Source organism: Triplophysa dalaica, chromosome 23, assembly GCF_015846415.1.
Source record: "Triplophysa dalaica isolate WHDGS20190420 chromosome 23, ASM1584641v1, whole genome shotgun sequence".
Taxonomy (NCBI): Eukaryota; Metazoa; Chordata; class Actinopteri; order Cypriniformes; family Nemacheilidae; genus Triplophysa; species Triplophysa dalaica.
The window spans coordinates 13,177,915-13,193,105 of record NC_079564.1 but is presented as its reverse complement, the minus strand read 5'-3'; the positions used below and the strand labels follow the sequence as shown (position 1 = coordinate 13,193,105).

The following is a 15,191-nucleotide window of genomic DNA, read 5'->3' as shown; positions in this document are numbered from 1 at the left end:
CTATGCACATGAACTGTATACCTTGTGTGAAGCACCCTTTCTGTCTGCTCCAGTAGAGGTCCCGTTCAGCCCATCGACTTTGAGCCTGCTGCAACCTGGGAGCCCACCTGTGTGGGGAGAAGTGACTGTCCCTCTGCTGTGAACGTAAAGCCGGTCCGTTCTGTCTGGAATATCCACTTCATCTAGGCCAGAAGAGGCCTTGCTCAGCCTGTCGACTAGAGTCTAGGGAATTCCCGCAATTCATCTGTATCGTGAGAAGTGTTCGTCCCCTTCCAACTCATGTGAACCGTATGCTTACTTGAAGTATCCCTTCTGTCTGTTTCAGTAGGAGCCCTGTGCAACCGGTTGACTTCGAGTCTACTGTATCCTTATAGTCACCTGTGCTGAGAGAAGTGGCTGTCCTTCTGTTACGAACGGGGTTGGTACACTTTGTCTGGAGTATTCCTCTGTTCCAGTTTCTGTGCCTGTGGAGAGAAGGAGGTTGAAATTATTCGCTTACCCTGTAAAGATTCCCTCGCCACCCCATCATCAGAGTGTGAATCTGCTGTATACGTACCTGACCGACGGCCATCTGCCCCGGATCCCGTACCTGTGAAGGAAGGGAGGTTGGAAATATTTACTTACCAGAGAGACTTACCGGGCCGTTCGCCTGTTTACTGCATCTCCACCTGGGAAAGACCTACCTGACAATTTACCTGTCCACCGCCCCATTCACTACAGGGCCCGCACTGAGGAAGAGAGCGGGAGAGACCCTGGTTGTTGTACTGTTCACCTTCGATTCCTGAGGGCAAGAAGGAAGAAGATTTTAGACTAGGATTTTCAAATTGCTTTTACTTCTAAATAAAACTTGTTGAAATTTTATTCTGTCTCCGATTTCTCCCTCTGATACGCTCCTCGAGGTGGTCCTGGTTCAGGGGTGGGCGTAGTCCGGCTTGACCCATCCCGACCTGTGACAGACTTTTGGCGTAGTCGGCAGGGTCTGCCTCGAGTTGAGCGACCAGAGGTGAGATGGCAGAAGAGGGAGAGCCCGGGGTGCGGCAACCGGTCATGCCGATCTTCATGGGGGCTCCGTGGGCTCCGAAGTATGGAGGCCCGGGATCTGAGATGAGTTTGTCGATGTGGAAGACCCAGGTAGAGTACCTGGCAGGGCTTCAAGGTTTGAGCGCCCCACAGAAGGTCCAGTTTGTTCTAAACTCCTTGGATGGAGAAGCGAGAAGAGAAGTTCAGGCGGCTCCGGAAGCAACCCGAGCAACTGTCCAGGCCATTTTTGACTTTCTCACGGGACAATATGGAGACGCCACCCCGGTAGCTGTTCTGAGAACGAAATTCTTCAATTCTCGGCAAGGCCCTCGCCAATCTGTTCGGGCATTTACCCTACAGCTGCGGGAGCAGTTTTCTAGACTTACGGGGAGACAGGATCATGGCCTGGGGGGCGAAGAGGCTCTGCTCCGAGATCAGTTTTTACTGGGGTTACGGGAGGGTCCTGTGCGCCAGAGTCTGCGGGTGCAATTTCGATGAACACCGAATCTAACTTTTGAAGAGCTTCGACGAGAAGCGCTGGCCCTTGAGCATGATCATGCGGAGAATGTAGATCCCCCCAGCTGTCTAGTCACGAACGTTGGGGGCACCCCTTCGACTACTGTGGCACCCGACTGGAAGCAGGCCCTACGGGAAGAACTGAAGAGAGATGTGCGGGAACAAATGTCTGACCTGTCCAAATCTTTTATGGAGGAGCTCCGTCGAGAACGCCCCCAGTTGTCCTCTTTACCGCGGGAGCGGACTTACTCTGATGGGAATCGTCCCCCCGACCGCCGTCCATCCCGACCTTCGGGCTCTCGATTCCAGTGGGATGAACACGGGCGTCCCATCTGTAACGGCTGTGGAGAGCCGGGGCATTACTTTCGTCAGTGTCCTGCTCGACGTGCATCGCAAGGGGGTTTTTAGAGTTTCCGGCCACTGTGGGTCAAGTGGTCGGGACCCCCTCATCAGACCCCTTCCTACCTACATCTTTTAGGAGCCGCTTGGTGGGCTGTTGCCCGGTGGTGGTGGTTCAGGTTAATGACCAGGAAGTACAGTGCCTTTTGGATACAGGCTCCCAAGTGACCCTATTCACCGAAAGCTTGGCCCATGAGTTGTTTGGCACCGAAAGTCGACCACCTGCGGAAGCCCCCTGGTTGACGCTACGTGGGGCAAATGGCCTCGACATCCCGTACGTAGGATATCTTGTGACCGATCTGAAGATTCACGGGGTTGTAGTGTCTCAGAAAGGAGTGGTGGTCGTACGAGACACATGCCTGGGGTCTCATCGTGCCCTGATTGGGATGAACGTCATTGCAGACTGTTGGGAGGATTTGTTTCGGAGTAGACCGGCTCGGGCAGTTACAACATCGGCCGGCCAGGAGTGGGACCGCATCAGGGCTGACTGCCGCCGGGTATGTCTTGCCGAACGACAGGGGGATAGGGAAAGCACGGGAAGAGTGGCCTGCCGTTACGCCTTATCCATTCCAGCTCAGAGTGAGGCTGTGGTCTGGGCCAGGTTGCCCCCTCGACTTTATAGTCCGGAAGAATGGGTCATGGTGGAACCTCACGAAGATGGTCCCAAGGTGGAAGTCGCTCGAGGATTGGCGACTGTTCGGGGGGGCCGGGTCTCAGTGCGGGTCAGGAACATGAACCCCTTTCCTGTGCATTTGTATCATCACCAACGGTTGGCCCGAGTGACCTCAGTGAGACCCCAGCAGGTTCGTGAACAGGGTGAAGTTAATTTCAATCGAGTGAGCCCGACAGTGGTCGAGGTGGCCCTGGCACGAGCTGGTCCGGAGGCGGGAGAGACAGGAAGAGGAATGCCTGCCCACCTGACGGGGGAGTCTTTACGGGGTGAAGGACTAGGTGAAGAGCAATTGGGACAACTCCAGGAGTTCTTGAGGAAGTGGCAACACTTGTTTTCCACTCATGACGAGGACTACGGTCGCACAGATGTGGTAAGACATCAAATCCCAACTGGGGACGCTGCACCCAGCCGAGAGCGTTATCGACCCGTGCCCCCGACCTTATACTCAGAGGTTCGCACCCTTTTACGAGGGATGCTCGACAAGGGGATTATTAGAGAGAGCAGTAGCCCTTGGGCCGCCCCGATAGTACTGGTTCGAAAGAAAACAGGTTCCTGGAGGTTTTGTGTGGATTACCGAAGGCTGAATCAAGTAACCAAAAGAGATGCTTTCCCGTTGCCTCGAGTTGAAGACTCTCTTACGAGCCTCACACAAGCCACCTGGTATTCCACTCTTGACTTGGCCAGCGGTTATTGGCAGGTGCAGATGGATGAGCATGACAGGGAGAAGACAGCGTTCACTACCCCCTTCGGCCTATATGAATGGGACCGGATGCCGTTCGGCCTTTGCAACGCCCCCGCCACATTCCAACGGCTGATGCAGCGTTGTCTAGGCAACCAACTGATGGATACCACCCTTGTCTACTTAGACGACGTTATCGTCTACTCTCCAGATTTCAAGTCCCATCTTGAGCACCTAGAGCAAGTCTTCCGCTCTTTAGAGCGATATGGGTTGAAGCTCCAGCCAGACAAGTGCCAGCTTTTCCGAAAGGAAGTCAGATTCCTGGGGCATGTGGTGAGCGCGGCAGGGATTTCAGTTGATCCGGAGAAGGTGGTGGCAGTACAGGAATGGGCTGCGCCCAAGACGGTGCGCCAGGTCCGTTCGTTCCTGGGCTTCGTGGGCTACTATAGATGATTCATTAAGGATTTCTCTAAAATTGCTAAACCGATCAACCAGTTGCTGGGAGGTACGGGAAGAGTTCGGGGGCGAGGGTCCCCTTCGATCCAATGGGATCCAGCTTGTGAAGCCGCCTTCCAGAAGCTCAAGCAGGAACTACTACAGGCCCCGATTCTAGCCTATGCCGACTTCACACAACCCTTCACTTTGTACACCGACGCTAGCCATCTGGGCTTGGGGGCCGTTTTGGCACAGAAGCAGCAGGGAGAGGAAAAGGTAATTGCTTATGCAAGCCGAAGTCTACATCCAACGGAGAAGAATGACGCTAATTACAGTTCTTTCAAGCTTGAGTTGCTGGCAGTGAAATGGGCGTTGTGTGAAAAATTCAAGGACTATTTATGGGGAGCCAAGGTACGGGTCGTTACGGACAATAATCCATTGGTACATTTGCAGACTGCTAAACTGGGGGCGGTGGAACAACGCTGGGCGGCACAACTGGCCAATTTTGACTATCAGATCCAGTACCGGCCAGGAAGAGAACATACTAATGCCGATGTACTATCTAGGCTACCCGGTGAAGGATCGGCAGGTCAGGGACCGGTACCAGAAGCGGGATTCGACGAGGGATTGATGGTGGGAGTAGTAGAGGCACCGGGGCAAATGCCGGAGGAACCCCCCCCTTGTTGGGGGTGGGACCCGCAGCGATGGAGGTTGTGGCAGGGCGAAGATGGAGATGTAGCGTTGGTTCGAACGTGGCTAGAACAGAAGGCCTGGCCTGAGGGTGCGGCTCGCCGGGCCCAGACTCGGATTGTACGGGGCCTGCTGGGACAGAAGGAGAGACTCTATTTGAAGGAAGGTGTGCTGTGTAGGGCCATTCAGGACCCAGGTCGGGGCGAAGAGGTCTGTCAGATCGTGGTCCCTGAAGGGCGTTGTCAGGCGTTACTGGAGGCATATCACTCCAGGATGGGACACCAAGGGCAAGAGAGGACATTGGCACTGGTGAGACGACATTTCTACTGGCCTGGGATGGAAGGTACCACGAGGACTTACCTTCAGAGGTGCCCCCGCTGCACGTTGTTTAAGACCAAGAAGGAGGCACGGGCACCGCTGGTCCCGATTCAGGCCAAGGCACCGCTGCATATGGTGGCCATGGATTATCTGACTTTGGGACGGCCAATGGATCGGATCCAGAACATCCTCGTGGTAACCGACTTGTTTACCAAGTACGCTTGGGCCATCCCAACTGTGGACCAAACCGCCGTCACTACTGCCAACGCCCTCTGGAGGTATGTGATCCAACCATTCGGATGCCCGGAAATCTTCCACTCAGACCAAGGAAACAATTTTGAGTCTAGGGTGATCCATGAGCTGTGCCAATTGTACGGATGCAAGAAGACCCACACGACTCCCTACCACCCCCAAGGGAACGGGGGGTGTGAAAGGTTTAATCAGACCCTATTGAGTTTATTAGGAACCTTGGAGAAGGAACAGCAAGGCCATTGGGTCGACAGGCTCCCGGCGATGGTGCAGGCTTACAATAACAGTGTGCACAGTACCACCGGTTACGCTCCTACTTACCTGATGTTCGGCAGACATGTGAGACTTCCAATGGATATGCTTCTGGGGACCACTGCAGGAGAAGAGGGAGGTAGCTTGACAGATTGGGTGCAGGGACACCACCAACGCCTCCAGTCGGCGTACGAACGAGTCTCTGACCAGATTAATCGAGCAGCGTTAAAGAATAAGAGGTTGTATGACCGGACGGCTCGAGAGGCACCGCTACTGTCAGGGGAGAGGGTGCTGGTGCGGGACAATCGCCGACAAGGGAAGGGAAAGTTGAGTGACCGGTGGGAGGCTCAGCCGTTTGTCGTCCAGCGACAGCCACACCCAGACCAACCTGTATATGCATTGCGACCAGAAGGAAAGGCAGGCCCCGAACGGGTGTTACACCGTAATTTGATTCGCCCTTGTCCAAACTATCCAAAATGTGTTGTAGAGAATCCACCGGTCGAGACGTCCGAGATGCCCCTGCTGGTAGGATGGGCGGTGATTCCCAGAGGCCTAGGCCTAGGACCACGACCTGAAGCACCTGTTTCCCCACCTCGTCGGTCCCAGCGAGAGAATCGAGGTCAGCCTCCAGCTAGGTATGGAGACTGGGTGTCTGGAGACCGTTCTCGGGACTAGAACGGTTTGGCGGGGGGGTATGTCACGGTGTGACAAATGGTATATGGAACTTATTCCCGTTGAAGCCGTGTTTCCGCTGGGACACTTTGAGTGTAACACCGGTCCCAGGCCTGTGTGTGCATCTGTTGCCATGACAACCCCAAATGACCGATTGGAAACAGGTGTGGGGAATTTACCTTGGGGGTTTGAGTGAGGTCCTGTCAGCACTTGAGAGAGTATAAAAAGCAAGAGAAAGAGACTGTTGGTGTGGTTCTCTCCCGTGAGAAGTCGTTTTATCGAGTGGTTGCAGTTATTGGAGTGCGGGTGAATGAAGAGGAGAGTGTGGACTTGATGAGGGACTCGAGGGCAACAGAGGGAAAGTGGAATATCCGGTTTGCATTGGAGAGGAGCTAGGTAGTCGAGAACTGAGTCTCGTAATTGCATGTATTCGACACTGAATTGGATGTGGTTTGGAGTGTGTGGATCACGATCATAAATGTCACCGAGTGGATTGTACTGATTCATTGCCGACCTCCTGTCTCTTTCTCCATCATAAATGGTGATGTGAACTCTGCCTGTGTTTGTGAAGAAAAACATCCCGAAATACCCTTTGTAGCATTGATGAACGCGGCCCCCTCGGACAGAGACCCAAGGGTGAGTGCGGGCTTTAAATTGCACGTCGTGAAGTGAGATTGCAGTGCCTAAGATTGACGTTTCCCCCACCTTATATGCTAGAAGTGGAATTGCTGTGTGTGTGGAAGATACATTCCCTTTGCCGTGCACTCTCCCTGTGCTACGCTGGTCTACTGTCAATAGTGAGAGTTCTGTGTCATTGCTCTGTTCTAACTGAGTGGATGTTGAGGAATTATCATCTGGACTCTGAATTAACCCCTCTGTTTGAGTGAATAAGAGACGAGATGCCTTGTTGAATTGTTCGTGGTCTGTCTCCGTAGAAGTCCCATTCATCCCGCTGACTTTGAGTCTGCTGTATTCCTGCAACGCAGCCGTATTGTGAGAAGTGCTCACTCCCTTCTATGCACATGAACTGTATACCTTGTGTGAAGCACCCTTTCTGTCTGCTCCAGTAGAGGTCCCGTTCAGCCCATCGACTTTGAGCCTGCTGCAACCTGGGAGCCCACCTGTGTGGGGAGAAGTGACTGTCCCTCTGCTGTGAACGTAAAGCCGGTCCGTTCTGTCTGGAATATCCACTTCATCTAGGCCAGAAGAGGCCTTGCTCAGCCTGTCGACTAGAGTCTAGGGAATTCCCGCAATTCATCTGTATCGTGAGAAGTGTTCGTCCCCTTCCAACTCATGTGAACCGTATGCTTACTTGAAGTATCCCTTCTGTCTGTTTCAGTAGGAGCCCTGTGCAACCGGTTGACTTCGAGTCTACTGTATCCTTATAGTCACCTGTGCTGAGAGAAGTGGCTGTCCTTCTGTTACGAACGGGGTTGGTACACTTTGTCTGGAGTATTCCTCTGTTCCAGTTTCTGTGCCTGTGGAGAGAAGGAGGTTGAAATTATTCGCTTACCCTGTAAAGATTCCCTCGCCACCCCATCATCAGAGTGTGAATCTGCTGTATACGTACCTGACCGACGGCCATCTGCCCCGGATCCCGTACCTGTGAAGGAAGGGAGGTTGGAAATATTTACTTACCAGAGAGACTTACCGGGCCGTTCGCCTGTTTACTGCATCTCCACCTGGGAAAGACCTACCTGACAATTTACCTGTCCACCGCCCCATTCACTACAGGGCCCGCACTGAGGAAGAGAGCGGGAGAGACCCTGGTTGTTGTACTGTTCACCTTCGATTCCTGAGGGCAAGAAGGAAGAAGATTTTAGACTAGGATTTTCAAATTGCTTTTACTTCTAAATAAAACTTGTTGAAATTTTATTCTGTCTCCGATTTCTCCCTCTGATACGCTCCTCGAGGTGGTCCTGGTTCAGGGGTGGGCGTAGTCCGGCTTGACCCATCCCGACCTGTGACAGACTTTTGGCGTAGTCGGCAGGGTCTGCCTCGAGTTGAGCGACCAGAGGTGAGATGGCAGAAGAGGGAGAGCCCGGGGTGCGGCAACCGGTCATGCCGATCTTCATGGGGGCTCCGTGGGCTCCGAAGTATGGAGGCCCGGGATCTGAGATGAGTTTGTCGATGTGGAAGACCCAGGTAGAGTACCTGGCAGGGCTTCAAGGTTTGAGCGCCCCACAGAAGGTCCAGTTTGTTCTAAACTCCTTGGATGGAGAAGCGAGAAGAGAAGTTCAGGCGGCTCCGGAAGCAACCCGAGCAACTGTCCAGGCCATTTTTGACTTTCTCACGGGACAATATGGAGACGCCACCCCGGTAGCTGTTCTGAGAACGAAATTCTTCAATTCTCGGCAAGGCCCTCGCCAATCTGTTCGGGCATTTACCCTACAGCTGCGGGAGCAGTTTTCTAGACTTACGGGGAGACAGGATCATGGCCTGGGGGGCGAAGAGGCTCTGCTCCGAGATCAGTTTTTACTGGGGTTACGGGAGGGTCCTGTGCGCCAGAGTCTGCGGGTGCAATTTCGACGAACACCGAATCTAACTTTTGAAGAGCTTCGACGAGAAGCGCTGGCCCTTGAGCATGATCATGCGGAGAATGTAGATCCCCCCAGCTGTCTAGTCACGAACGTTGGGGGCACCCCTTCGACTACTGTGGCACCCGACTGGAAGCAGGCCCTACGGGAAGAACTGAAGAGAGATGTGCGGGAACAAATGTCTGACCTGTCCAAATCTTTTATGGAGGAGCTCCGTCGAGAACGCCCCCAGTTGTCCTCTTTACCGCGGGAGCGGACTTACTCTGATGGGAATCGTCCCCCCGACCGCCGTCCATCCCGACCTTCGGGCTCTCGATTCCAGTGGGATGAACACGGGCGTCCCATCTGTAACGGCTGTGGAGAGCCGGGGCATTACTTTCGTCAGTGTCCTGCTCGACGTGCATCGCAAGGGGGTTTTTAGAGTTTCCGGCCACTGTGGGTCAAGTGGTCGGGACCCCCTCATCAGACCCCTTCCTACCTACATCTTTTAGGAGCCGCTTGGTGGGCTGTTGCCCGGTGGTGGTGGTTCAGGTTAATGACCAGGAAGTACAGTGCCTTTTGGATACAGGCTCCCAAGTGACCCTATTCACCGAAAGCTTGGCCCATGAGTTGTTTGGCACCGAAAGTCGACCACCTGCGGAAGCCCCCTGGTTGACGCTACGTGGGGCAAATGGCCTCGACATCCCGTACGTAGGATATCTTGTGACCGATCTGAAGATTCACGGGGTTGTAGTGTCTCAGAAAGGAGTGGTGGTCGTACGAGACACATGCCTGGGGTCTCATCGTGCCCTGATTGGGATGAACGTCATTGCAGACTGTTGGGAGGATTTGTTTCGGAGTAGACCGGCTCGGGCAGTTACAACATCGGCCGGCCAGGAGTGGGACCGCATCAGGGCTGACTGCCGCCGGGTATGTCTTGCCGAACGACAGGGGGATAGGGAAAGCACGGGAAGAGTGGCCTGCCGTTACGCCTTATCCATTCCAGCTCAGAGTGAGGCTGTGGTCTGGGCCAGGTTGCCCCCTCGACTTTATAGTCCGGAAGAATGGGTCATGGTGGAACCTCACGAAGATGGTCCCAAGGTGGAAGTCGCTCGAGGATTGGCGACTGTTCGGGGGGGCCGGGTCTCAGTGCGGGTCAGGAACATGAACCCCTTTCCTGTGCATTTGTATCATCACCAACGGTTGGCCCGAGTGACCTCAGTGAGACCCCAGCAGGTTCGTGAACAGGGTGAAGTTAATTTCAATCGAGTGAGCCCGACAGTGGTCGAGGTGGCCCTGGCACGAGCTGGTCCGGAGGCGGGAGAGACAGGAAGAGGAATGCCTGCCCACCTGACGGGGGAGTCTTTACGGGGTGAAGGACTAGGTGAAGAGCAATTGGGACAACTCCAGGAGTTCTTGAGGAAGTGGCAACACTTGTTTTCCACTCATGACGAGGACTACGGTCGCACAGATGTGGTAAGACATCAAATCCCAACTGGGGACGCTGCACCCAGCCGAGAGCGTTATCGACCCGTGCCCCCGACCTTATACTCAGAGGTTCGCACCCTTTTACGAGGGATGCTCGACAAGGGGATTATTAGAGAGAGCAGTAGCCCTTGGGCCGCCCCGATAGTACTGGTTCGAAAGAAAACAGGTTCCTGGAGGTTTTGTGTGGATTACCGAAGGCTGAATCAAGTAACCAAAAGAGATGCTTTCCCGTTGCCTCGAGTTGAAGACTCTCTTACGAGCCTCACACAAGCCACCTGGTATTCCACTCTTGACTTGGCCAGCGGTTATTGGCAGGTGCAGATGGATGAGCATGACAGGGAGAAGACAGCGTTCACTACCCCCTTCGGCCTATATGAATGGGACCGGATGCCGTTCGGCCTTTGCAACGCCCCCGCCACATTCCAACGGCTGATGCAGCGTTGTCTAGGCAACCAACTGATGGATACCACCCTTGTCTACTTAGACGACGTTATCGTCTACTCTCCAGATTTCAAGTCCCATCTTGAGCACCTAGAGCAAGTCTTCCGCTCTTTAGAGCGATATGGGTTGAAGCTCCAGCCAGACAAGTGCCAGCTTTTCCGAAAGGAAGTCAGATTCCTGGGGCATGTGGTGAGCGCGGCAGGGATTTCAGTTGATCCGGAGAAGGTGGTGGCAGTACAGGAATGGGCTGCGCCCAAGACGGTGCGCCAGGTCCGTTCGTTCCTGGGCTTCGTGGGCTACTATAGATGATTCATTAAGGATTTCTCTAAAATTGCTAAACCGATCAACCAGTTGCTGGGAGGTACGGGAAGAGTTCGGGGGCGAGGGTCCCCTTCGATCCAATGGGATCCAGCTTGTGAAGCCGCCTTCCAGAAGCTCAAGCAGGAACTACTACAGGCCCCGATTCTAGCCTATGCCGACTTCACACAACCCTTCACTTTGTACACCGACGCTAGCCATCTGGGCTTGGGGGCCGTTTTGGCACAGAAGCAGCAGGGAGAGGAAAAGGTAATTGCTTATGCAAGCCGAAGTCTACATCCAACGGAGAAGAATGACGCTAATTACAGTTCTTTCAAGCTTGAGTTGCTGGCAGTGAAATGGGCGTTGTGTGAAAAATTCAAGGACTATTTATGGGGAGCCAAGGTACGGGTCGTTACGGACAATAATCCATTGGTACATTTGCAGACTGCTAAACTGGGGGCGGTGGAACAACGCTGGGCGGCACAACTGGCCAATTTTGACTATCAGATCCAGTACCGGCCAGGAAGAGAACATACTAATGCCGATGTACTATCTAGGCTACCCGGTGAAGGATCGGCAGGTCAGGGACCGGTACCAGAAGCGGGATTCGACGAGGGATTGATGGTGGGAGTAGTAGAGGCACCGGGGCAAATGCCGGAGGAACCCCCCCCTTGTTGGGGGTGGGACCCGCAGCGATGGAGGTTGTGGCAGGGCGAAGATGGAGATGTAGCGTTGGTTCGAACGTGGCTAGAACAGAAGGCCTGGCCTGAGGGTGCGGCTCGCCGGGCCCAGACTCGGATTGTACGGGGCCTGCTGGGACAGAAGGAGAGACTCTATTTGAAGGAAGGTGTGCTGTGTAGGGCCATTCAGGACCCAGGTCGGGGCGAAGAGGTCTGTCAGATCGTGGTCCCTGAAGGGCGTTGTCAGGCGTTACTGGAGGCATATCACTCCAGGATGGGACACCAAGGGCAAGAGAGGACATTGGCACTGGTGAGACGACATTTCTACTGGCCTGGGATGGAAGGTACCACGAGGACTTACCTTCAGAGGTGCCCCCGCTGCACGTTGTTTAAGACCAAGAAGGAGGCACGGGCACCGCTGGTCCCGATTCAGGCCAAGGCACCGCTGCATATGGTGGCCATGGATTATCTGACTTTGGGACGGCCAATGGATCGGATCCAGAACATCCTCGTGGTAACCGACTTGTTTACCAAGTACGCTTGGGCCATCCCAACTGTGGACCAAACCGCCGTCACTACTGCCAACGCCCTCTGGAGGTATGTGATCCAACCATTCGGATGCCCGGAAATCTTCCACTCAGACCAAGGAAACAATTTTGAGTCTAGGGTGATCCATGAGCTGTGCCAATTGTACGGATGCAAGAAGACCCACACGACTCCCTACCACCCCCAAGGGAACGGGGGGTGTGAAAGGTTTAATCAGACCCTATTGAGTTTATTAGGAACCTTGGAGAAGGAACAGCAAGGCCATTGGGTCGACAGGCTCCCGGCGATGGTGCAGGCTTACAATAACAGTGTGCACAGTACCACCGGTTACGCTCCTACTTACCTGATGTTCGGCAGACATGTGAGACTTCCAATGGATATGCTTCTGGGGACCACTGCAGGAGAAGAGGGAGGTAGCTTGACAGATTGGGTGCAGGGACACCACCAACGCCTCCAGTCGGCGTACGAACGAGTCTCTGACCAGATTAATCGAGCAGCGTTAAAGAATAAGAGGTTGTATGACCGGACGGCTCGAGAGGCACCGCTACTGTCAGGGGAGAGGGTGCTGGTGCGGGACAATCGCCGACAAGGGAAGGGAAAGTTGAGTGACCGGTGGGAGGCTCAGCCGTTTGTCGTCCAGCGACAGCCACACCCAGACCAACCTGTATATGCATTGCGACCAGAAGGAAAGGCAGGCCCCGAACGGGTGTTACACCGTAATTTGATTCGCCCTTGTCCAAACTATCCAAAATGTGTTGTAGAGAATCCACCGGTCGAGACGTCCGAGATGCCCCTGCTGGTAGGATGGGCGGTGATTCCCAGAGGCCTAGGCCTAGGACCACGACCTGAAGCACCTGTTTCCCCACCTCGTCGGTCCCAGCGAGAGAATCGAGGTCAGCCTCCAGCTAGGTATGGAGACTGGGTGTCTGGAGACCGTTCTCGGGACTAGAACGGTTTGGCGGGGGGGTATGTCACGGTGTGACAAATGGTATATGGAACTTATTCCCGTTGAAGCCGTGTTTCCGCTGGGACACTTTGAGTGTAACACCGGTCCCAGGCCTGTGTGTGCATCTGTTGCCATGACAACCCCAAATGACCGATTGGAAACAGGTGTGGGGAATTTACCTTGGGGGTTTGAGTGAGGTCCTGTCAGCACTTGAGAGAGTATAAAAAGCAAGAGAAAGAGACTGTTGGTGTGGTTCTCTCCCGTGAGAAGTCGTTTTATCGAGTGGTTGCAGTTATTGGAGTGCGGGTGAATGAAGAGGAGAGTGTGGACTTGATGAGGGACTCGAGGGCAACAGAGGGAAAGTGGAATATCCGGTTTGCATTGGAGAGGAGCTAGGTAGTCGAGAACTGAGTCTCGTAATTGCATGTATTCGACACTGAATTGGATGTGGTTTGGAGTGTGTGGATCACGATCATAAATGTCACCGAGTGGATTGTACTGATTCATTGCCGACCTCCTGTCTCTTTCTCCATCATAAATGGTGATGTGAACTCTGCCTGTGTTTGTGAAGAAAAACATCCCGAAATACCCTTTGTAGCATTGATGAACGCGGCCCCCTCGGACAGAGACCCAAGGGTGAGTGCGGGCTTTAAATTGCACGTCGTGAAGTGAGATTGCAGTGCCTAAGATTGACGTTTCCCCCACCTTATATGCTAGAAGTGGAATTGCTGTGTGTGTGGAAGATACATTCCCTTTGCCGTGCACTCTCCCTGTGCTACGCTGGTCTACTGTCAATAGTGAGAGTTCTGTGTCATTGCTCTGTTCTAACTGAGTGGATGTTGAGGAATTATCATCTGGACTCTGAATTAACCCCTCTGTTTGAGTGAATAAGAGACGAGATGCCTTGTTGAATTGTTCGTGGTCTGTCTCCGTAGAAGTCCCATTCATCCCGCTGACTTTGAGTCTGCTGTATTCCTGCAACGCAGCCGTATTGTGAGAAGTGCTCACTCCCTTCTATGCACATGAACTGTATACCTTGTGTGAAGCACCCTTTCTGTCTGCTCCAGTAGAGGTCCCGTTCAGCCCATCGACTTTGAGCCTGCTGCAACCTGGGAGCCCACCTGTGTGGGGAGAAGTGACTGTCCCTCTGCTGTGAACGTAAAGCCGGTCCGTTCTGTCTGGAATATCCACTTCATCTAGGCCAGAAGAGGCCTTGCTCAGCCTGTCGACTAGAGTCTAGGGAATTCCCGCAATTCATCTGTATCGTGAGAAGTGTTCGTCCCCTTCCAACTCATGTGAACCGTATGCTTACTTGAAGTATCCCTTCTGTCTGTTTCAGTAGGAGCCCTGTGCAACCGGTTGACTTCGAGTCTACTGTATCCTTATAGTCACCTGTGCTGAGAGAAGTGGCTGTCCTTCTGTTACGAACGGGGTTGGTACACTTTGTCTGGAGTATTCCTCTGTTCCAGTTTCTGTGCCTGTGGAGAGAAGGAGGTTGAAATTATTCGCTTACCCTGTAAAGATTCCCTCGCCACCCCATCATCAGAGTGTGAATCTGCTGTATACGTACCTGACCGACGGCCATCTGCCCCGGATCCCGTACCTGTGAAGGAAGGGAGGTTGGAAATATTTACTTACCAGAGAGACTTACCGGGCCGTTCGCCTGTTTACTGCATCTCCACCTGGGAAAGACCTACCTGACAATTTACCTGTCCACCGCCCCATTCACTACAGGGCCCGCACTGAGGAAGAGAGCGGGAGAGACCCTGGTTGTTGTACTGTTCACCTTCGATTCCTGAGGGCAAGAAGGAAGAAGATTTTAGACTAGGATTTTCAAATTGCTTTTACTTCTAAATAAAACTTGTTGAAATTTTATTCTGTCTCCGATTTCTCCCTCTGATACGCTCCTCGAGGTGGTCCTGGTTCAGGGGTGGGCGTAGTCCGGCTTGACCCATCCCGACCTGTGACATTTCCTACACTCTTCAAAGAGGCCCGTATTACCCCACTACTAAAGAAGCCTACTCTTAATCCTGCACTGTTAGAAAACTATAGACCAGTATCCCTACTCCCCTTCGCTGCTAAAATTCTAGAACGTGTTGTTTGTAACCAGCTCTCATCTTTCCTCACCCAGAACAACCTCCTGGACAGCAACCAGTCTGGGTTCAAGAGCGGTCATTCCACTGAGACTGCGCTGCTCTCTGTTATTGAAGCCCTGAGACTGGAAAGAGCCTCCTCTAATTCATCTGTTCTCATCCTACTGGATCTATCTGCCGCCTTTGACACCGTTAACCATCACATCCTCCTGTCCACCCTCAAGGCAATGGGGGTCTCTGGAATGGTGCTACAATGGTTTAGGGCTTACCTCTCGGAT

General features: G+C 53.5%; 1 protein-coding gene across 1 annotated transcript; it reads left to right on the top strand.

Moving 5' to 3' along the window:
• Positions 1-1,619: 1,619 nt before the first annotated feature.
• LOC130412873 (uncharacterized) lies at positions 1,620-14,734 on the top strand. Its single transcript, XM_056737664.1, is given in 3 exon segments — positions 1,620-5,892; positions 7,912-8,730; positions 8,790-14,734. Coding segments are annotated over 3 exon segments (8,424 nt in total). The 5' UTR covers positions 1,620-2,321; the 3' UTR covers positions 12,824-14,734.
• The last annotated feature ends 457 nt before the right edge of the window (positions 14,735-15,191 follow it).